This window comes from Micropterus salmoides, unplaced genomic scaffold (genome assembly GCF_014851395.1).
Source record: "Micropterus salmoides isolate LMB-PRFRI ecotype aquatic unplaced genomic scaffold, ASM1485139v1 Ms_hic_scaffold_1, whole genome shotgun sequence".
NCBI classification, from domain to species: Eukaryota; Metazoa; Chordata; class Actinopteri; order Centrarchiformes; family Centrarchidae; genus Micropterus; species Micropterus salmoides.
Genome location: NW_024040040.1, coordinates 48,077,135 through 48,102,095, shown reverse-complemented (window position 1 = coordinate 48,102,095; position 24,961 = coordinate 48,077,135). Strand labels below are relative to the sequence as shown.

Below are 24,961 nucleotides of genomic sequence, written 5' to 3'. Positions count from 1 at the left end.
CAGTGATGTATTCAATAGTATAATAAATAGAAGTTCGTCTGGAATTAAAATGATAAAATGTGAAATTGTATAGAATTTTTACTGCAGTGTATAAGATGCTTAAATCAAAATAAAAGCCACTGTTGTCCACCAATTATGTACAATAATACTGTGATTATACACAGTATCACTGCTATTAACATGCTTGTATTATCAGACTAGCTCTAAGTAGACTAATTATGTTGGTAATGGCATTCTCTGGAAAAGAAACTGCTCCGATTTAGCAAACACATCCCATGATTCCTGATGTTTTCTTGCATGCCTGGAACACACTGCCAGGCCGTCCGTGAAACCCTAACCCCGCCTTCAGGTATTTGCTGCTTGCATTTCATACACAATACTTAACTTCTGTTCTGCTTTGTTTCTTTTCTAGAAACAACTGTAGCTATTTTAATCAAACCCATTTGTTTCCCAGTTTAACACCTCGTTATTGTGAAACAGGCACTCACACACCCTCCCTCTCCTCTCTAATGCCTAATAATGTAAACAAAATTATATAAACCAATTCTGTAAACAAAGCCCCTTGGAAATGTCTGCGGTGGAACTTATCTTTGACTACAATTAAATTTTGATCACGTTCTAACCTGAAGGCAGGCACACTAACACATCTGACTTGTCTAATAACATTGACACTCACAATTCCTTGTGTTTTTTTATATTACTGATATTGTGTAGAGATTGACCGATTAGCCCAACAAGCCAGATCTATAAAATGCTACACCAGCTACTTTTATCAACTGGATCTCATATGCAGTGGATAATTACCTACAGGCAAAACAGTGTTAGTTTGACTTTTGTGTTGTGTCAATGTATTTATCAGTGACTCTGTAAACACAATATATGGATAATATTTTCCTCTCAGAAGGAGATGAAGCTTTGCATACCATTCCCTAAGTCTCACTTGTTAGCTTATGATGATATGAAACTTTAGCTCAACATACAGAAGGCTTCACTAACAACAGAAGGGTCTCAGGCAAAGACTAACAGAAAGCCACTCCACTAAAGCTTAGAGCCTAGAATAGTTAGGAATTGAATTGTTTGACTTTAACTGTTGCTGGGAGGAGAGGATGAGAGACAATTGAGCAGCTAAGCGAGAAAAGAAACTCTAAACATAAGTAAGAGACAATTGTTCTTGCAGGGTGGGTTACATTATACAATGTCACTTATACTTGTCATTGACAATACCAACCTAAGTGACAAGTCAGATCAGTTTTTTTTATTTTTGTGATATTTAGTTCAATTAAAGAGGGGTATAATAACAAAATTAGACCTTTGCCTTTTCTTTATTCACAAAGACAAGTAGGACAGAGATATTAGCTTAAATTAGGAGATCCAGGTAGACTAACTCTGCCTACTTGGAACTGCCTACTTGGAACTGATAAAGTTGCAAAGATGCAGGTTGGCTCAAGTGAGCTATTTTGTTTTGGTGGATAGATATTTCTTTGTGGCTAACATTACTGACTTAGTTCACAATTTAAAGTGTCCTCATATGCTTTGAGAAGCCTTTTCGTCATATTTCTGCAGTCATGTTGTTCTCCTTCTTCATCGTAATTGCCACACAGAACAAAAGTGGTGCTGCCATTTTTGGCATCTATTTTGAATTTAAGACAGCTAATTTAGGATTCCTAACTTAAGAAATTCTTCAGTCAGGACGGTTCTGTAATAGCTAAACTCCTATCCTAAGATAAGATTAGATTTTTATGCAGTTAGAAAACATGTTTCTGTAATACCAAAAATCCTAAATGTAACCCTAGACTGAGATAACATAAGATTTTAGGACTTATGATGTTTAGGTAATGAGGTCCCTGTATCCAAAAAAATCTCAATTGAATACATAATCACAATGTCGGCTCAGGGGGAATAGGAGTCCCTATTTACCTAAATTTAGGCTGGCAAGATCTGAGGATCCTTTGCATTAAAAATCTTTCATATGTTTTTCCATTATTCTGGGATGCTTGGCAAGAAGACAGTACGGGTTCATCACCATGATGTGACATTCACATTCCTGAATTCCATCAGTTATTCACTAATTATCCTGATAAATTCAGCTGATTTAATGCAACCTAGTTTGACACTGTATCAACTTGACTACCTGTTTGCATTCATAGCAGTCCACACTTGAATGAATAATGACCCAGACTGCACAGAGCCCAGGGTGTCCAGATTCTCATTCCACTGGGATATACCCCAGACATGTGGCTTGATCTCAGGTAATACCTTTTAGATAATTTTCTTGATGGCAGGTTACCTCATGGCTGTAGGTGCCAAAAGATAAATATGCCCTGTCTCTCTGCATGGTCTCCACACAGTAACAACACTCTGATGTTGAGGTCTGAGTAAAAACAGTTCCAACACAGACTTTCCTTTTTTTCTGCAGGGAAACATGCAGCCTGAGGCCTTGTTATTTTGACAGAGCTAAATCAACCTTGCTGGTGTGAGTGTACAAGATGACTTTCAAAGCCAAGAATCAGTAATTTTTCTCCCTTGTACATGGCGAACAAGAGTAGCAGATCATTTTCTCCATCTTTCAGTATCACGCCTGCAAAATAACAATTCTACAGAACATCAAATTCCCACAGCACTCAAGACTCATGGAAAGCCTATTTCAAATAACTGGTCAGAGGTCAAAGAGGTCACTTCGTTCATTACCAAATGAAGGCAGATTCTTGACGGTATCACATTTCACCCCCATCTCCTCTCGCATTGTGGTTTCTAGTCTTCCTTGTAGCTGCCTGGTTGGAGCTGGAGAACTGAATGAGTTTAAAAGTGTCATCTCAGGGAAAATAATGGGAAACCCATGGGAGTCCTGCTGGCACCTCACAAGTCAACCTTTAGTGAGAATGCACAGGTGCTGTTCTCTTTTATCTTTTCAGCTGAGCTCCAAGGCCATCAAACATGAGGAACAGAAAGAAGACAGTTTGCCACTTACCTGCAATAAATTCTTGGGGGCAACTGTAGAGGAGGCAGTAGTATTTTATCTTATGAAGAATCAAATATGACACAGCAGCAACAGACAACATATGTTTTTGTTTTTAAAGTAAGATACACCCTGAGCAACTAAAGCAACATCCAACAGCTATTGGCCATGTACCCTGCTCAGTTTGTGGTTGAATTATCTATTTTCCTCATGTCCCTTGGTAGCTGGCCATATTTGAATTGCATGATCTAACACAGACATTTGCACTGTAGCTATAAGAATATGTCATCTTTCCAAACCATCAACTGTAAATGTCAGATTCTATGTTCAAAAAGAGAGTACAGTAATCAAAGAAGAAGGTCATGATAAGTTGTGTATATGTATAAAAATATTGGGCTTAACTCAAGTTGAAGACACTGCTCAGTTGAAAAATCCAATAATGCATAAAAAAAATTAGTGGGAGTGGGAGTCCAAATAGAACCTCCTTCACACAGGTGGTGACAATAGTTAAGACTATAAACAACACCTAGAATGACAACAACATATTGAGCAAGCCTGTTTAAAGTAATAAAGAGTGCATTGATTTGTGATTCTCCTGTGGATGTGGGAGACGGAGTGGATATGCTTAAACTTAGCAGATTGGATGATGCAAGCCAAAAGGAGTTCTGTCTTCTTGCAAATTAAAGCAGGAGGGATAATTTGTCAATGAAGTCGTCTTCCTGATTGAACTTTCACTAAGCCTAGTACAACAGTGTAAGGGTATTCAGGGGTGGATTTTCTTTTTAAACACTTAGATGGTGTTCTTATTGGATTTACAATTAGAGAGAGCAGGTAGGGGTTCAACATCTTGCTCAAGCTCTGTGCCGGTAACTGACTGATGATGGGCCTTTTTGGCTCGCACAGAGAATGAACCTGCAACCTTTTGCTTACGAGATGGTCTCTCTGAACACGGAAGCACCCTGCAGAGTGAAAAGTAGGGCTTACAGCTAAACCACTTCATTCAACCTTATATCATTCCCATCCTTTACTCACACAACCCAGCAAAAGCTCCTCAGCATGTCAATCTCCTTCACTGGCAACTTCCTAGTCATTTTTGTGGCAAGATGTCTCAAGGAGCCCTACGCCCTCTCACCACCAACCACCTCCACATTGTTTTTGCTCTGTAACCAGCCAGATAATTCAACATTCATGACTTATTCATTGCATAAACAAACACAAGTCCAAACAGCTGCTCAGCAAACACTCCTCAAACACTTTCTGCTCCAACTCCCTTTGCAGTCCTCACTGCTCGCTTAATTGGTATTCATAGCTCCAAGTGTCATTTGGTCAGGCTCAAGATTCAAATCTACAATTAGCCTATGACTGTGTGCAGTGGATATAGTTACTCCCGCTGTCGTGAGACATGAAAGCGCTCCAGAGATCTTGGCCAGAAAGGTCAGGGTGACATTCCAATTGTCCCTCTCTCTCTTAACACAGCAATACCAGGTGGGAGCCGAATACCAACTGAAGCTTTCCAGCTCTTTCCCTAGCATGAAAAAGAGACGTAATTGTTTAGTCTGCGTGCACAGTCGGATAGCTAGGAGGGCTTATCCTTATTATGTAGCGAGTGCTGCAGCAGAGAGAGAGAAGAGAGGCCTGTTTGCCCTGGCTCCCCAGAGGGAGCTCTATTCAACGGCAGCCTGATGGATGCTCACGCTTTTGTTCTCAGGGTTTTCTACAGGCTAAGAGCGTTGGTTTTCTACCGTCTAGTTGCCGTCTACATTTGAGACTGTAGCTCTCTCTCTCTCTTTTTTTCCTGACTTCTTTAAATAAAATGAAATTATATCTAGCAGACGTTTCCAACTTCAAGAGTAGGAATTGTGTGTGGCATTTTAATCCGTGATTTGAGATGTAATATATGGCTAGTTGAAGTATTAAAGTTTTATGGCTGAAATTTTGATGTTCTTTGTGCTGTAAGGAATGTGTAATGAGAGTTTGCCAAATGCAACCTAAGCACACATGCATAACATAGCACCCCGGAACTGCCTGATGTTCTGCCATAATCACATCATACAGTGTAGTCAAAGTATTTGGACAAAGGTACATTTTATTTATTTTTGACTCTGTTCCATTATACTGTTTTTAAAATAAATAATGATTATCTGGGTAAAGTGCTGAATATAAACCTGCAGTGCAGAACTTTTGTCTCCCCCTTCTGGCAGTGAGAGTAGTGACACAAAAACTGTTGAAACAAGCTCTTGATGTACGTCTCTGCATATATATATATATATATATATATATATATATATATATATATATATACACACACACACACACACACTCGTGAAACTCGAAAAATTAGCATATTGTGCAAAAGTTCATTTATTTCAGTAATTAAACTTAACTTAAAATGTGAAACTAATACATTATATAGACTCATTACATGCAAAGTGAGATATTTCAATGATTTGATTGATATTCAATTTCGATGATTGTGGCTTACAGCTTATGAAAACGGATTTGAGAGGATTGTCAGGAAAAGGCCATTCAAATGTGTGGGGGAGCTTCACAAGGACTGTGGCTGGAGGTACTGCATCAGGAGCCAGCAGGACTTGGCACCTGCCCACACTGCCAAAAGTACCAAAACCTGGTTTAATGACCATGGGATTACTGTGCTTGATTGGCCAGCAAACTCGCCTGACCTGAACCCCATAGAGAATCTATGGGGCATTGCCAAGAGAAAGATGAAAGACATGAGACTGAACAACGCAGAAGAGCTGAAGGCCGCTATTGAAGCATCCTGGTCTTCCATAACACCTCAGCAGTGCCACAGGCTGATAGCATCCATGCCATGCCGCATTTAGGCAGTAATTCATGCAAAAGGGGCCCAAACCAAGTACTGAGTACATATGCATGATTATACTTTTATATAAAGTATAAAGTCTACGACCCATGTACACCTGCTGATGCTTAGTATCTTCGCTGATGATGCTTTGCCAGGTCTGACCTGGAGTCATCTTAAATTATAGCTGTTTTTTTGGGACTTTTTACAAAAGCTAAACTTCCAAGATGAAGAATGAACATTGAAGTTGTAAGAATCTACCAAGGAGGGTAAAAAATATGCTAGTGATTTGCACAGTGGGAAGTGTAGCATCCAGTATGTTTGGAATTTAGCTTGTACTAGGGACAGAAATCCAGAACATCTCTGCCACTGCTACATTGATTTTGACAATCAGTCTTATGCGTCGATAACTTGTATGGAAATGTAACACTAAATTGCTTTAATGTTCCTTTAAATCCAAAATCCAGCAAAGTCCATTCACATAATTTGGGGGTATCAAATAAAATTGTAAATGATACTTTCCTTAATCCAATTAACTAGTAAACCTAACTCTCATTTCCATCATTGAACATAATCTGCTCCAAACAGAGCCACAGCAAGTTTTCAGAGAGTAAAATACTTGCAGTTTTTGTTAATTGCTTTAGTACTATTATGACAAGTATGTGGTAAAATTTCTCTTAGTACAAAACTCCAATCTCATCACACTTGTGACACAGCTAGTCGTTCATTCAAAACTTGCCATTGTGCATTGATTTGGATTACATCTCTCACCACACAAGCCATTGATTCAAAATATAAGTTTCTCGTGAAAAGTCATGAGAACAAATGGTTTAATCACCAAAACACAGCATAGGGATATCTCTTCAGTTTAGTCATTTTAACTACCAGTGAATCCAATAACAAACAACGCAAGATAAATGTTTCAAATTGCCTTAGAAGTGCTGAAAGTAATATATAATATAGGACTTCCACAACATCTATTCTATATGTAATCGAGATGTCATCAGTGAAGACATCTTCTCCAATCATCAATGCGAAAAACAAACTTTTCTTGCAACATATAGGTTTGTCCACAAGCCTGTCCATGAGCTCTCTGATTGCTTCCACTGCCTTGCTGTCTATTCTGCTCCATGTTGAAAGGAATTGCAAGTGTTCACACCCCCTTTTACAATATATGGTTACCAATTGAGTTAACCACCACGTGAAATAAGCAATGTAATTATGAGTGGTAATCATGGTAATCATGTATGTGTACAATGTTGTGCATACTGTAATCATTGCAATGGTCCTTTGTGGCTCTGTTTGTTAGAGCTCTAGCTACCAAAACAAAGGTTGTTGGTTTAAATCTTAATGAGGTCACATACACTAACAACGTCAGTGCCTGTCCTCCACAGAAATTACCGCATACTTGTGTGAAAAGTACCATAGCAACAGAATTATTTTTTTCTTGGTTATGAATGATGCAATTTCTTTGGAAGCTTCAGCCCTAACCTGTTCCAAATGAATGAGTCCACTTTGATGAAATAAAAGTGAACTACTTTGTTAAGTCATCACTTTTAATGAAATATGGATGTAGCTGATATCTATAATGGATAAGGATATCATACAGCATGTATATTAGACAGTCAGATGAATTGATAGGCAGGGAAGAGTGAAGGCAGGATTTAACCAAAAATATCACATTAGGCCTGAAAAATGGGTTGCACTATCAAGATCAGTATATGCTGATTAGAAAATTTGATATCTTGCCTTTGACATTTACCAGTGATTTCTGTTCTTCAGAAAATACAATTCGACCTTTAAATACTCAATTGAACCTGTGAAAAAGGATAAAATCAGTCGTGTGGTGAGCAAGAGAATGGGATATGACAGCTGGCTAGAAAGGGGAACATCATTAGTTCCTTGTGGTATGTCAGAGAGATTTGTCCATGGCCTGATAGCCCCACTGTCAGAAAGGCAATATCACAGAACAGATTACACCACATTATAGCAGTACATAGGAGGAATTAATTAACATGATCTTATTGTCAAGTAGGAAAAGAGAAGAACATTATGATCGCCTCAGATCAGTAACTTGCTGATAGAGTACCCTTTAAATGCCTCTGAATCCCTCTATCTCTACTGTCATTTCATAGATGGCATCGTTTGTCCAACGTGCAACGTATGACAGCTACAGCACAGGGTCCTGGCTGCACTGGGTTTGCCGTGTTAAGGCCATCAGAGAGTCAGGTGTGACATTTAACAAGTCTCTGTGCAATCTGTGTCTCAGGTTCGACTACCACACAGATGTTTCGCAGGACAAGCAATCTAAACTCATGACAAAAATCATAGTTAAAAAGATGCAAATGATTACGATCAAAGGGAGGCTCTGCACCGACATGGGAGAGAGATCCATGCTCTTTGGATTTGAATTAACATTCAAATGCCACAGCATGTATCTCTCACTGCTTATAACAGAATGAGGGCAACAGTTCTTTCAACAGTTCCTTTCCTAGATGGAACCCTGCTGTGGCAACATGCTGCTGTCTGTCTGCTTGTGTTGTTTTTTATGCCCCTCCAAGTTGAATGTGCTGACTACCGGCTCAGGAGAAGGAAATATGAATCAGTTGAGTAGATGCACAGTCAGGGCTATGTGAAATGGTTTGCCAAATGAGGCATCCATTACTTTTGACTTTACATTTTCTAACTTTTAGCTATTTATTATGGAAAATACTTCAACCAAGACATACTAATTGAAAGGTGTAATCGCACCCTCAAGCCATACAGCAGTCCACCTTCAATGGTGGTGAAAGAGTGACAAACACGATTAGTCATACATCTGGATGCATGTTTTTCTCATTTGTTTGAACACATTGTTCCATTCAGAAGTTACATTTTCATAAATGTTCACACACGGGCTAAAACTGAAAGTCGCTGGCCGAATGACACTCACAGAACATTAGAACATGTGGTCAAGTTAATATATTCATTCAATCAGGACAAGAAAATACAAATACAGCTATATGAACCGGTTCGACCTTAATTTGATACCTTTATGTCCTTAACCTTAATATGCCTGTGCCATTTATTGATACTTTACATAGTTATTATAGCATGTGCCAAAAAGGCAAGCAAGCAAATGACATGAATTGTATTATTTTCTCCAAAGATGATTTTATTAGATATAACAAATACTGTAAAAAACAACAACAACAAAAAAGAAAGAAAGTAGTCTTCATTCATTTTATTCTTGTGTGCAGGATTTTCCCGTGCCCATGAACTGTCGTAGACATGTTAGACCAAAATTTGTCTAGACTTGACAAATTATGTTATAATTATCATTATGGTACAGCTTTCATACTGCATTCTTTGGTCACCAAAGAACCAATAAAGAATTTCACCCAAAAATCAGACATTTATTGTACTGCATCGGATTTGTCTATGTCTATCATTTTCAAACTCAGAAATGCTGAATACTGTAAATAAAAATATAATACATATAAATGCAACCAAAAGTAACTTATGGGTGGAGATATCTAAATAACAACAAAAAGAGTTACACTTCCCATGTGGCTTTGGCCTGTTTGATCAGTGCTTGCAAATAGCGACACAGAGTTGACATCTTTTAGAGATGGATGAGGACTGATTGCTGATTGAAAAGTTGTGCAAAGGATTTTCACACAGGTGCGTTAGAGATCGACAATTATGCAAGTAATTCCAATCAGCTGTGAATAGATGGTTTCTTTTTGTTCAGCACAGTTAATCCATTAGAGTTTGTGATCTTTCACAAGATATGTTTAACAGTTTTAAAAAAGGGTGGGAGAAATGTGTGAAACAAATGAAAAAGTGTGAACACGTTTGCAATAGAGGACTTCTGCTGTGCTAAGAAGAAGAATGATGATGAAGATCAAGTGGATCCCAGTTTCATTCGGCGTGTCTTAGCAATCGAGAAAAACTGTTGTGCAATTCCTGATGAGTGAACTGAAAGTACCTATTGACCGTCTGGTTTTAATGAAAACTGGAGGTGAACTGAGTTGATGTTGGTCACATCAGTCGCACACTACAATGAAAGCAGAACTCAGCAGAGATTGGAACTGATTTAAAAAAGAAAAAACAGGATGTTTGGCTCACTGAGGTTGTTGCAAAATCTGATTGGTTTAAAAAAGGATATATATATATATATCAGCATAAACTGTAACACACAACTGACACTTCACCTTATACAGTTTTTATGGCAATGTGTACATCCAGCAGACACAGAGTAACATTAGCATTCATTTGGAGTCATATTTCTTACCACCTCATGCATTTCTGTCCAATATTCACTCTCCTTTTAGCTCTAGTTTGATATTCATTGACTACTGATATCAAATTATGGCTCTTTAGGTGCTAAATGCTCCACTATGTTTACCAGCTAGTTGCTAACTTAAGTTAGCATTTTTGTCAACTTGTCTGTTTGCTGTTTGTGCTGTGTGTTAGAGCTTTTTTTGCTCTAAACAACTGCCTGCTGGGTCTGAAAATGATTTTGATAAGAGCGGTGAGAGTGAACCAAAATAGTAAAGTTGTGGGAAACCAAAATAATTTTTCTTTGTCAATTTAGGCATAGTGTGGATGCTAAGCAAACATGCTTAGTTAGTGCAAACTCACTGTGTAACACAAAACAAGCATTTGCAAGTCATATATCTTATAATTGAAGTTGTATGCACATACCTCAGTATCTCATGTATTATAGCAGAAAAACAACAAAGGAAAATTTGTAAGCTTGAAATTTTGTCTAAGCAAAATTTTCCTTTATTTTTCTGCTATAATACATGAGATACTGACAGCACAGGGAGCAAGGTATCCCATTTATAGTTAGAGCTTCAGTACCATGGTCTGTTTATATGATCCTACAACATCCAAGGCTCCAGCTAACAAGCAGGACAAATTGATCATCCTTATAAGCTTCAGGTTGGACAGTGGTGAAACACATCACAGAGCCTACGCTCAGCAAAGACTGAGTCAATGTTAGCGGTTCTCAAATCTGCTTTACACTGGCAGACCTTCCTCTAAACTCCACTGAACACAGAGATCTGCCAATTGGTTATTCAAATGGAAGACTGGATATGCCTGCTTCTGTATGGAGAGGCATGTTCATCTTAAACAAGTCAATGAGATTGCTGTTGATGAAGAAAAAGGCCAAGGCTCTCAAGAAATCTTTCAAAAGCCTTTGTCCAATTCCTGATTTGAGATTATAATTATGGCAAACTGAATAGAATAGTTTGCCATAATTATAATCTTATGGCAAACTATTCTATTCAATTATAATCTCAAATCAGGAATTGGACATGGCATGACATGTATTTAATGTGTATGCATTCAATATTTTTAGGTTAAAAATCTGAAAATACAAAAGAACAAAATTGAAAACTGAAAACAAGAAATTAGGTTCTGGCGAAGACATGTCTACTTCAGTCCCTTTATCTGCCTACTGTGGGGAATTTTCTTGCTTTTCCTGGTAAAGGGCTTGTTGACACTGCAAGCCGGAGACAATGCTGCACCTCAGCAGATATTTGGCCACACCAAGGGAGTGAGTGACTGAATCTAGGAGTTGGCAGCAGGGATATTTTGAGACTTCAGCTACTGTAGGCACATTTGACATAAGCTCTAATCGCACAGGACCAATTACAAACTATCAGGGATCATGTGGTTATTTATAATGACTGCTGGGATTGTTGGAGGTTTTAATCCACCACAAATCAGATCTGCCTACAATTCCAGCCCTAGTTACCTACTCTTCATTGGCAAAGACAAATGTCTGAGAATATCTGAATTCTTGATTGGTTCACAGTTTCACTTTCTCTTAAATCGAATTTGTATCTTTCTGCAGTCTTTATAAATGGGAGGCACTGGATTAAATTATCGCCCAGTGTTTCACAAAATAGAGGTTGGGGAGTAATTAATTAATCAGATGAGATCTCTACACAATACCAGTCCTGTGCTAATAGGGCTAACGTCACTGGCGCTGCCAAGGTACAAGCATGAACAAGCCACCACATTAAATTAAAATGGTATATAACATTTGCCAGGAAACCCCTGATATTATCGGCCTGATTTTCATCAGGGAAAAACAAAAGATGCAAGCTTTTTAGCGGGCACAAGTGACAACAAAAACTAAATCTTTAGTGCACACATTGAATCAGAAGACCATCTGAACTCAGTCTCTCCTGTGACATGACATTTCTCATCCCTAGGTGCCGAGTCTGATATGCTGACTCTAAGGGACTGCAGGTATTGCAGGTGACAGCAGCTCAGTAGCAAGAGAAATGAAAAAGTGAGGGAAGATTTGGTGAACCTTGAAAAAATTGGATATGAAACTTAACCCAAAATGTGCCCCAATGGAGCATTTCAGATTCTACGAAAAGCATGCAGTATTCCTGAGCAGCTCAAAGGTGGGGGGGTGTGTGTGGGGGGGTGGGGGGGGGATGAGAACCTGGGCATTCTGAAGACTTGTTCAGACAATCCCCCAACTACATGAAGGATAAAATACAACTGAAAAGCATCATGTCATCTGTCAAGCCAATTAAAAGAGGATGACACTCATGCTCGATCCAGGAAGGGAGAATAAGCTCCGGATCTCCAGCTGATCCCATTCTATTATGTGACCCACACAATCAACAAGATTTAACTGAAATGTTACAATTTTGTTATGACAATTATCTTGCATGTCATGTTGAGGAAATATTATTTTTCTTTAGGGGACATTTTCACAAATATAGTTTTAGAATATTTTACAACACCAAAAAAGAAGTTTGCATATTCTAAATATGAAACAGAAACATGTACTTTCTTGTAGTCAAAACTGACAAGTTGCTAATCTTTTTATGTCTAGCATTGCCTTAAACAGTCACATTACATCCTATTCAAGCCATGATTAAAGACACTTCTATAATGGAAAGAGATATATTCACTTTATATACTTCTTGGACAATGGAAAAGGCCACTTTTATCCAGTTGTTGCTTTCAGTACATGCAATGTAAGATACAAAAAACACAACGTTCTTTGTATCTGTATGCTGGGGTTGTTTAATGCATTCCAAAACACCCAAATACAAATCATGGGTTAGATGCTTTCTACTATAAAACAAAGGTTAACTCAGGTCATGCACTGCTATAACAACTGCACATTACTTTCCACCACTAACTTCTGAGAGACAACAGTAATTATCCTACCGCTATAAGAGGTCACTTGCCAGAAAAGGGTTTGAACAAATGACCAATGCTCTCTTTATGCTGGTAAGATTTCATTATACCGTGAAGTATACAGCCTTCTCATTGTGTCCTGATGAATCATGTCTCATCTGTCTGACAAAGGAAGACATAGTCTGACACTTGAAAATATAATTAGGGCAAATCTTGGTGGTGTATCTGACAACTTGATTGCTTTAATGGAAGAAGTATTTGCTACTTTAGAAAAGATGCTGTCTTCATAAAATCTGCAGGCCAGGAAGTACAGACAAGGATTCGCAGCATGACCGGGGGAGAGCTTGCCAGCTAGAGCCAATGTTAGGTAGCAGTGTTATTTCACACTTCTTCTTCACACATTGCCAGCAACCTGCTGTGCGATCTACTGGGCTAAATTCACCTCAACAAATTTAGGGAGAGCTTATCTCAATAGGACCACAACTTCCATTATCCCATTATTACAACAGCAAAAAAATAAGATTCCATATGAAGATGCATGTCATGTCTAGAGTAATTTTCACACTGCAGGACTTGGCTCTGCCACCCACACATTAGGGCTGGCGATTGATTACAGCTTAGCATTCATTATAAGCATGTCATTATGCTGCATGAGAAGTCCCTGAAGCAAGATGTTTATCACTCTTTATGTCACTGGGTCCTGCAGATTTATCTAGACTGAAGGTGGTTTAACAGAAACAAGACCTTGTAACTGCGTTGCTTGACTTTGTTGGTTTAAGTTTTACCAAGAAGTTACAGCTTTAAATGGGTTTAATGGACCATTGATGTATTTTTATTGTTTACATCTTTTCACTTTACTGTTTTCAGTTTCAGGAAAAAAAACAAAAGGAAAATAATGGATTATGTTTAAGTATCTGCATCCCATTTTGAGGGGAAAAAAAGTAACGTCTGTGCTTTGGAGTTCAGACTGAACTGAGGCATCTCCCCAAATACCAATTATTTCAGCATTTTTGGTTTCTTTCCATTGTTTGTCTTCTAGAAGTCCATACTAACAGCCAAGCTGCCATGGGTGCAAACTTTTATCTCAGGTTAATTATGTTAGATTTATGTACTGTCATGAAGAAACTGGCAGATTTGAATGCCTCAGGATCCAATTTGGCACCACACGTGCATATCTGAACAATACATAAATGCATACATCTTTATGTTTTTCTTGTACATCAGATCTGTGCCGCAGGTGACATTACACATTAGAATTGGGACTCTTGCATTTTCAGCAAGAATGTAGCCATAGATAAATTAGTTTACACTGTCACAGTCAGCATAGAGACAAAAAGTACAGTGTAAACACATCTTTAATTTATGCCTTCAGTATTCATCCTTCACCCATTCTGGTGCAAGCAAAGCCCAGTGAGGCCACTTGGAAACTGCCTGTCCTCCAGCGATTGAGGGTCCTGGCTCCATTTGGACCAGAACAGCCCTCAAGCCAGAGGCGGCACAACACCAAAGACACTGTGATAAGCACACTACCAGCTGCCCTGCTTGTGCAAGCTTTGGCAGTATACTTACTGAGACTTTCGGATGGAACAACATTTCTAAGAAGTACGGAGGTATTTGCTGGCCAAGGTCAACAGTGATGAACCTAAGGTTTGCACTGGGCAAATGACGATCTCTAACTGCTCCAACACATTACGCCTATATTTAATTTGATGATCACTGTAGAGTTAGTGAATGCTAGAAAGTTCTGTTTTTGACTGGCTAAAAAATGTGTGGATATGTTTTGCATCACATTCAGTACTCTAAGAAAGAAAAGCAAATCAAATCCAAGACATTTCATGCATTCAGTTTGACCCTCTTTTTCTGTTTGTTTACTACTGGTGGAATAATTGTCTTTTTATCTTGAGCACACTGTGTATTTTCCTTGCAAGTTTGCTGAGATGAAAATAAAGCTCTCAATCTTGAATCTTTAAAAGTGGGCTGAGACTATTAGTATGCATTTGCATTAGCGACAGGCATTAGCATGCATTGCATCGTGCCAGACTGTCATAAAAACTATCATGATTTGTAATTGAAAAAAGATATGATTTCTTTCTGTTTCTCTTTTTGCTGGTGGAAAATTGACACCGAGAGAAAGCAGCTCTTAAGTCGCTGTAATTGTGACTTGTTTGGAAGGGCAAAATGTTTACCCTGAATGAATTTAGTTTGGATGCTGTTTGCTTTCTCTGTTATGCCAGCCTCTCAATGGTACAAGCCCTGCAGGATTCTGATGAATATTTCAGTAAGAAATTCCTATGCTGGTCTGTCTCTCAGCTTCACAATGAATACAAATTAACAAAGTGTGAAATCCTGCTGCCTACTAAAATTATGACATTCAAAAAGGAGCTTGCGCTGTCCATCTGTTCTGTGAGCAGAGCTGTACCTTAGGTTGTTGATCACTGTTCAGTCTCAGTAGATGGTGAGTCAAAACGTGTTTTGTCAGCCTTGTGACTTACAGTCCAGTACTTTATTTAGGATGAAGCCTCTTGCAAGAAAAGACTGAGATTCTAAAATTACTGTTAGTGAGCTCTAAAGGAGAATTGGAGACAAATAAAGAAAAATAAAGGTTTCACTTTAACAGGCAGTGCTCAGAGTCAGAGATTGGCTAACACACTACCACTGTGATGTTCAATAGGCCTATCTTCTCCTCCTTAAAAATAGTCTTGCCCCAATTTTACATCTTGGAGGAGTGCACTTACTGCCTTTACCAAAAACCCAATTTCCCACTGTAGAGCAAATTTTTCCTTTTTGTAGGTAGTTCCTGCATTTGAGGCCCTGATATGTTCAAGAGTATAAATTGGATACCCCAGTGTGTGATATAAGCTCCATTTCAGCTCTTTGAGCAGCACTAGGAAGCAGATAACTGATGAGAGTGAAGCCCTATTCTATCTGCTGGGGTCACATTGTCTCATTAATTGCTTATGAGTTATCGCTGTACATATGTGAAACAGCTGGGGGCCATTACGATTTGGTTGGAAATAATACCCTAAAGAGCTCAGCGTTGCATTAGAGTTGTGTGCAAGTGTGTGGTTGTCTGTCAGCTGTGTTGGAGGTAGCCCCCCCCCCCTTCCCAAACAAAAATGAAAACCAAAATGTTTCCTCCCTCTCTCTCCCCCTCTTATCGGCGAACACAACAAGGCAGGTGACTCATTAACATTCTCTGGTCGCCGCAGGATTAAGAGCTTTGCAGGTTAAAAAACGTGCCGTAATCAAATTATTCAAATGACCCTTACTCGGCTTCGACCTTCATAGCACCATTTTCGAGACAATTACACCAAGCAAGTTGTGCCTGAAACCATCTTGTATCAGAGGGAAAGGGAGAGCAAGAAAGAAGAGCAGAATGGTGAGAGAAATAAAGTAAAAGATACCAAACACAAAACGTCTAAATGGAGAGTTAATTAAAATTGTTCCCTGAAAGATGTATTTTTCCCCCCAGTAGTTGATAAGGCTAGTCCTCACACTGTGAAAAGGGAATATGATATCTTTTTGGTTTATTACCCTTACAGCAGGCTCCCTGTGACCCTGCAAACTTGAAGCTTTGCAGATAAATGCATCCTTAGAAGATTTTACTTCTTTTATTCACCTGCAGGTATTTGCAGTTTTTGTTTTTATTGCGTAGTGCAACCTACCTACGATTTCCACTTGTGCATGTTTATTGTACTCTGTATCATAGGCATCAGAGAGTCTGCATGGAGCATTGAGTAAAACAACAAGGAACAACCCTCGGGATTTTCTCAGAAATTTGTTTTTTTTTGACAAGCATTAAAAGCTGTTGCTCCAAAAAAAAAAAAGCTAGCAAAGCCTCTCACATCAGGTGATGTGAGAAGCTGTCCTCTGCGACCACACTGCCTCTCTTTGTTGCAACACAAACTGTTTTTGTCTTTAATCATGTATCTTTTCAACTGTCCATATTTTAGAGCCAATTACCCAAAAGGTGTGCGTATGTGTGTTTCTGTTTTCCCTGATGTGATTGCTTTGTGTTACCCCTGGCATTTGGGGGAAATTTAAGAAACAATCTGCTGTACATCTCATCATTTCTGAGCAGCACTCCTGTTGGCCTCCAGGTAATTAGCGCTGGGCCTAGTGGGGGGAGCCAGCGTGGGCCCCCATCGCCAGACATGATAAATATTGACTTAGTCATACTCTTTCTTCTGCAGAGTTAATTAAAGTGTGGACTGTTTATTTTTCTGGGACTGCCAACTTGAATTTGATGCCTTGTATTAATCAACACCCACCATCTTTTCTGTGCATGTGAGAGCCACCCTCGCTCTCATCAATGGGAAATAAGTGGAAAGTGTGAGTGTTTGTGTATGGGCTTGTCTTGCAATAATTGGGCCAGTGTTTTAGATTTTCAGGATGATATGATTGCAAGTGCTAATTTATGTTAGGTTTAAGACTTGATATGTTGAGGGTTAAGATTAAGGTTAACAATTAGGACAATGTTTTGTCATGTTAGGTGAGAGTTCAAAGCTGCACAGTAGTGGAGAGAAAGGGTCTACACTGTCTCAACATGACAACCCAATGCCTTATTAATATGGATTTCCCAGTTATGTGTGAAAGAACTTGACTGGCCTGCACAGAACTCTGACCTCAAACCAATCCACACATTTAAGATGAATTGTAACAGCAAATGTGAGCCAGCCAACATCAGTGTCGGACCTCACTGACGCTCTTGTGCCTAAATGGGAGCAAATCCCTGCAGAGAGGGTCCAAAATCTTGTGTGTTCAACAATCAAATGTGGGTGAAACGTATGGGTGTCCAGATGCATTTGGCTACATATCATGCCACCTGCCATACTTAAAATGACAGAATAAAATGTTGATTCATTCAAGTATTGTATACCTTTCCTTCTTCAAATGTGCTATATCAATGGTAATGTACTGCATGCAATACAGCAAAAACAGAGACACAACCATCCAACCACTGGAGACATTGAGGCCTTTTATTATTTTACAACTGGACTGACAATATAACAAGTAAAATGGGGCTTTTTATATTAAACAACCAAAGAGTTTTAAGGATCTTTACAAATATGTCCATTGGCAAACGTGTTTATCTTTGACAGTACAATCAAACACTTTCTGTTGTATCAGATCAAAACTTTTCTCCTAATATTCTTAAAATATCTTATTAGACCAGTCAGTGACGAGCACATAACAATTAATCTTTTTATGAAGCTGAAGACCATGAGATGCAGTTGAAGAATGGCAAAGCTAGTATTCATAGGTACATGGTGAGACAGGAAACACAGTCCTAGATTAATGCATTTTGTTATTTCCTCTTTATTAAAGTGGAAAATTTAATAGATTTTCTTTAAAGATCTGTAATCAATTGCAAACACTCTTGTATTATACTTTGTGTTTGTTGTGTGCATGATCTGACGTTAGATTCCCAGGTGATGTTGACATCTTGTACACAAAAAAGGTACCTGCTAAATGCACCCTCTCTGTTCTTCGCTCATGTTGAGACAGGAAGCTGAAATCCTGACACAAGTGAGTCATTTAACCCTACAAATTTGCATTAATATGAAATGAATGGAGCAGGCAGCTTTGTGTTGCTACTGCAGAAAACCAGTGGAGTTGATGAGGAAAGGGCGTTCAAACAAAGCTTGAAGCTACTAGACAGCCGAACAAGCTTTGTTTCTCCTCGGGATCATCAAACTGCATTTCTTCACGTCTGTGTTTGTTGTTGGTGGGTAATTGAGTTGCACTGCTGTCACAGTGTGAGTCATCAGCGGCTCATTATTCCAGCTGCTGCCAGAGAAGAGGCAACATCAGCAGCCATGTTTAAGTGTGGTCATTATAATGACCGTGTACCTTACGCAGGAGAACCTCTTCTGACCCTGTCATGAAGACAGCCACTCCGTAGTCATAAATAATGCACTCATGCATGTGTCAGATTAATCAAAAACATGAAACTTCACTCTTTTGCATTCATAATTTAGAAGGTCAAGTAGGTTGTTTTGTGTGTTTTTTTAATACTTTTGAGTCTTTACGGCCTGTTTTTCCACATAGCTCAGAAATGTATGACAATCCAGGGTCTAAGCTTTACTCTCCCAGGTCATTTTCGCCTCAAACATTTTTGCCTTGTGCCATTTTGCATCCCAAACCACATCCTTACTTTTAAAATTCAATAATATAACTACACATTGGCTGCAGATTGAAGCTTCGAGTAACATCAAAAGGACATACACTCAAGAGATCAAGGGACCTGTGCCCTTTTAACAAATGTATGAACTCCAGTAACACCTGGTTCCGATAAAATAATCCATTAAGAGTTTTAAATTTTAATGTACATTATAATTGTACCAACTGATGAAATCACAAGGAAAGGACTCAAGAGCATGAATCAGAGGCAGGATTTCTGTTAAAGTCAGCCTTTACTTGCCAAAAACAGGTTCAGTACACAGGTGGTCAATCAGAGACAGGCCAACAAATCCAGCAGGGAGAAGGCAGCAAAGGCAAAAAAAGTGAAGTCAGGGAAACAGGCAAAGTCTAAAAAACTGAGGTAATACAAAACACGAGGGAACAATGGTGGAAAGCTAAACAATGGGACTGACTGGCACTGAATGAGAAGAACAGAAACTAATTTCACTACAAGGTTGAGGCTAATGAGGGATAGGTGAAAATATAGCCATGTTTCGATCAAAAGTACCGTGGACCCAGATCTCTTTTCAAGGAACTGAAAGGTTCCTTCAGCCCACTGTTTTGTGCGTTTCCACCGTGATCTAAAGATCTGCGAAGATTAGGCAAATCAGGCTGTGGGCCTGTACGCCATACAAAGCGATGCACAGGCATCACTATTTGTAATCACTGTCCATGAGTAAAATTTATAAATGAACATAAGATTTGATTGGAATATAATGACAAACTATAGGCTATGCTTGACCATTAAAGCAGCTGAGTATAATGGAGAGACACACAAAGTTTTTACAAATTTAATAACAAACTGGATAAAGCCATCAAGTTCTTAAAATAACTCCAGCAAAAGAGAAAGCAACACAAAAATAAAATCTCGACAGTTTGGAAGGTTATTAAAACATTTCCAGCCGACAAGAGCTGCAGATCTGCTGCAGTACTCATGTCTGTGTCCGTCTGAGCATCAGAGGAATGTGATGTTTAACAAGCTTTATTGCCTGTTGTAATCAGCCGTTCCGCTTGTTTTGGAGAGGAAGAGACCGACTTTAGCTTTGTGTAAAAACTTTCTGACTGATGAAAACTTAAAACAACTCTGGACCTAGTATTTAACGTAACTCCATCAGCTGTTCACTGTAAACACGCCGCTGCACACTGAATGCTATTTACATTTATTGAATTATTTAACATTTAATGCCGAAGTACATCTCTGACGGACATCGGCGAGACATGTGTGGCTATTTGACTGTTGATTGTGATTTATTGGAGAGAGAGGAGCAGTAGTAGAAAAACAGCCGTCATTCACCAGTTAAAGCCAGTAGCCTCTACTCATACATTCAGAAATTCACTGCAAGGCAAGCCCCACCCCTGAAACGTGAGGAGAGGTGAGTAACAAAGTAAAAGAGGAAACACTGAACAAACTACACAAAGATAACATAACCTGGAAATCAGAATGGGATGTACACTTTCAACTCAGGATGCACGATAGTAATGGCACCTCGTCGGTATGGAAAGAAAAAGGCTTTGGCAAATGAACATTTCTGCTGATATGACAGGTTGAAAAGATGATGCTTATGCAACGTGAGTATGTCTGTGGTGTGGAGGTTTTTGAGGTGTCTGAAGCGGATAGCAAAGATGCAATTTGCAATGATTGCTCACCATCGGGCAGGGATTGATGATGATTCATGGCTTTCATAGAACTTTCTATTCTCCTTAAATGTTGTCTTTACCTTACAGTACATGTTGGTCTCCATCCTCTAAGAGTTAGTTTACATTTACAGTTTTCCTCCTCCATCACCAGCTTCCTCATCCCCTTTAGTCATGCATCATATTCTTCCCTCTGCAGAATGATTCATTTTTCATTTGATCTGGACACTGGAAGCAGAGCTAAATCCCCAGTGAGATTGCTGCCTGCCCCTTCAGAAAACTCCATCTCACTGGCAGCAGCCGTTTCTAAGGCTGCAGCCATTTTCCAGCACAGTTAATTTATACTGTAGATCACAATTGGGACTGCGTTGGATGAGTGATGCGTCCTATCTGATTCTTTGTCAGCAGCCATCAGCCATCAGCACTTATTTTCTGATGTTCAATGTGCAGTTATCTTGTTTGATATGGAGGCATGTAGGGTCAGCGCTCATGACGGGCTCTTCCCCTGGAGGCCACAATTAGTTAGCTAGCTGCAGAGATAACGGAAGGGAACACCTGATATTAATGTGAGTCGAGTCAAGATGTACACTTTACACCACACTCTGGCTCATGGCTCCAGGCTCTCCAAGTCAAATTGCCTTGTTTTTAAGGATATGTAAGGGAGTTTGAGAATAAACTAAAAATCCTCTAGAGTAGCAACTGCTAGCACAGATTTTATGTTTGCCTCTACAAATCCACCAATCCCGATTGATATACAGCCACTAAACATTTAGATCAGTCAAAGAATAACACCATGAAACATTCAATCATGATTTAATGTATTTTTAATATTGAACGTCAGAGTTATGATAAAAAGCGACTGGGATCTCCATTTGTGGCACTGACTGCCAGCACTTCAGGTAATGGATATGGAAGTCTACACAGGGGAAATATCCCCACATCTAAAAGCCAATACCCCCCTTTCTTCTTCTCCTCCTCCTCTTGCAATACATTAATAATAACATTACTCATATAGAGCCAGAAAGAAATCCACATATTGTACAAGACTCCACCCAGAAATGACGATTACCTCCCCCTTCTGTGTGGAACCCTTGCCTCTGGCCATGTTACTCCTGAGACAGGCAGCCAGCCACCTGCTGGATTTCTTCCTTGATCAACTGCAGGACAGGCCCCTTTGATCCCCCTATTTCACCAGCACAGACTATACCAGATGGCATAGAATCCCCAGAGAGAAATAAAAAGGAGGTAAGTGCAGGAAAGGAAGGATGCTGGCAAAAAGCAAGGACTGTGTTGTTCTTGTTGACCCGCGAGCTAAATAAGATAATGAGCATGATCATTTCAGTGGCAGGGGAGGAACTGGACCCTGGCCAGTCAGGGCATGCTCATTTGCCTGGCATACACTAGCCTATTAGAGAAAGAGAAAGTGAGCTACTATCCTGCACGACTTCTCTTTCTACAGCTTCTACGAGCATACTGCCTGCCCATTAGAGAGAGGGACCTGCAGAAGAAGTCTTGTTTAGCACTCCCCGCTGCTCCTGCTGCCTGCCCTCTTCTTACATGGTGCTGCTTCCTCTGTCTGTAGTGATCTAGAGGTGTTTATAAGAGTGACAAACAAAGGAGAAACCAGGCAGAAAAAAAACAGAAGAGAGACCAGGAAGGAGAGAAAAGAGAGAGATGTCAAAATCCTTTCACAGTGTGCACAGCAGTGGTTCCATTCAGATGCTACGGTTCAAACCGAGTGTTAAAATGAAGCAGAGATGTAGTCACTTTACTAAATGCCCAACTTGCTCTTGGAAAGCATATTTTACCAACAAAAATAAGAGCTTTAGCTGCAGGATAATTTGGTATTATTAGAATTTGGCTTTTATTTTCAGAGTTTTTGCCATCATTATATCATTTCTATCAGCTACAACAATACTGTACCAAAGCTCTAGTGGTAGGACATTTTTATAATGTTTTAGGTTGCAATCAAGCAAACAGTTTAGCCATACTAATTCAGCTGAAAGTGAATGCACCAGCAATGTACAGGAGTACAGAAGGTCAACGTTGAACCAGAAGTCAGTCTGTAAACAGTAATGGATATTTACACTTTGGATAATTTGATAATGGTAATTAGACATGTTTTATTATTAACACTTTTCACAGTAAAAATGCTTTACAACTTAAATGGAAAATGAAACATCAAGTTACAAAGTACATTGTAACATTAAAACAGAACATACAAACAAGCTCTACAATAAGGCAGTTAGAACACCTTGGTAAATTATGCATAAAATGGGAGGGAGTGAAATGATCCAGTATCTCACAAAAGTGAGTACTACCCTCACATTTTTGTAAATATTTGATTATATCTTTTCATGTGACAACACTGAAGAAATGACACTTTGCTACAATGTAAAGTAGTGAGTGTACAGCTTGTATGACAGTGTAAATTTGCTGTCCTCTCAATAACACATCACACAGCCATTAATGTCTAAACCGCTGGCAACAAAACTGAGTACACCCCTGAGTGAAAATGTCCACATTTGGCCCAATTAGTCATTTTCCCTCCCCAGTGTCATGTGACGTGTTAGTGTTACCAGGTCTCAGGTGTGAATGGGGAGCAGGTGTGTTAAACCTCATACTGGTCACTGGAAATTCAACATGGCACCTCATGGCAAAGAACTCTGAGGATCTGGGAAAAAAAAGTTGCTCTACATAAAGATGGCCTAGGCTAGAAGACGATTGCACAAGACCCTGAAACTGAGCTGCAGCACAGTGGCCAAGACCATACAGCGGGACAGATTCCACCCAGCCATCGTCGACCAAAGAAGTTGAGTGCATGTGCTCACTGCTCAACATCATATCCAGAGGTTGTCTTTGGGAAATAGACGTATGAGTGCTGCTAGCATTGCCGCAGAGTGTCATGGTCCTGGGGCTGCATGAGTGCTGCCGGCACTGGGGAGCTACAGTTCATTGAGGGAACCATGAATGCCAATATGTACTGTGACATACTGAAGCAGAGCAAGACCTCCTCACTTCAGAGACTGGGCCGCAGGGCAGTATTCCAACATGATTACGACCTCAAACACATCTCCAAGACGACCACTGCCTTGCTAAAGAATCTGAGGGTAAAGGTGATGGACTGGCCAAGCATGTCTCCAGACCTAAAACTTATTGAGCATCTGCGGGGCATCCTCAGGTGGAGGAGCGCAAGGTCTCTAACATCCACCAGCTCTGTGATGTCGCCATGGAGGAGTGGAAAAGGACTCCAGTGACAAACTGTGAAGTTCTGGTGAACGCCATGCCCAAGACGGTTAAGGCAGTGCTGGAAAATGCCAGCAGTTTAGACATTAATGGCTGTTTGATGTTATTTTGAGGGGACAGCAAATTTACACTGTTATACAAGCTGTACTACTTTGTTCATTGTAGCAAAGAGCCATATCTTCAGTGTTGTCACATGAAAAGATATAATCAAATATCTACAAAAATGTGAGGGGTGTACTTACTTTTTTGTGAGATACTGTATAAGCTAGATACGTTTAATTTAATAAGTCACTTAAAATAATTTAAGTCATTTAAAATAGGCAATTAGTCTTATTAATCTAAGCAGTGCTCTAAAAGTAAAGACTTTGTAATCTTGCCTCGCCTCTGGGATAACTAAGAGGCCATTTTTCAATGATCTTGGTAGCTAAAATGAACTTCAGCTATGTGTCTGGCCATGCAATGCTTTAAAAGTGGAGAATCAAATCTTTAAATCAAGTCTATAATAAACCTTTTAGTTCTTGTTAAAATATATGCAGCAGAGTTTTGTACAATTTGTCCAAAGCTTCTGATTGAGGCAGTTAAAATAAACATTGCAGTAATAAAGATGGCGAGAGATGAAGGCATGTATGACGGTTATAGTGTTTGTATAACTTGCAAAAAGATTCCCCATAAAACCACATCTTGTTTTTATGTTTTGGTATGGACAAATTAGGTATAAGTGAACTTTAATGTTGCTAGACGAACTCTTTCCCCCTTATTCCAGTCTTTATATTCACCTAAGCATCTCCTGGTTCAGGCTTTATACTTACGAGTTCACACGAGTTCTGAAGATTTTCTCATCTTACTCTCGGTGAGAAAGCGAATAAGCACATTTCCCAATGTTGCTGATGTAGGATATTCCTTTAATGCAGCCAAATAAAAATCCAGGATTTGGGACTACCTGATCAAAAAACTGAGGG

At 39.3% G+C, this 24,961-nt stretch overlaps 1 protein-coding gene across 1 annotated transcript in view; it reads left to right on the top strand.

The window, feature by feature from the left end:
* The window catches only part of LOC119884402 (serine/threonine-protein kinase H1 homolog), a 137,254-nt gene that overhangs the window by 10,354 nt on the left and 101,939 nt on the right, over positions 1-24,961 (top strand). The window contains exon 2 of the mRNA XM_038694837.1: positions 23,938-24,051. Within this exon, the coding sequence (XP_038550765.1) occupies positions 23,938-24,051 (114 nt within the window). The remainder of the gene's footprint in view (positions 1-23,937; positions 24,052-24,961) is intronic.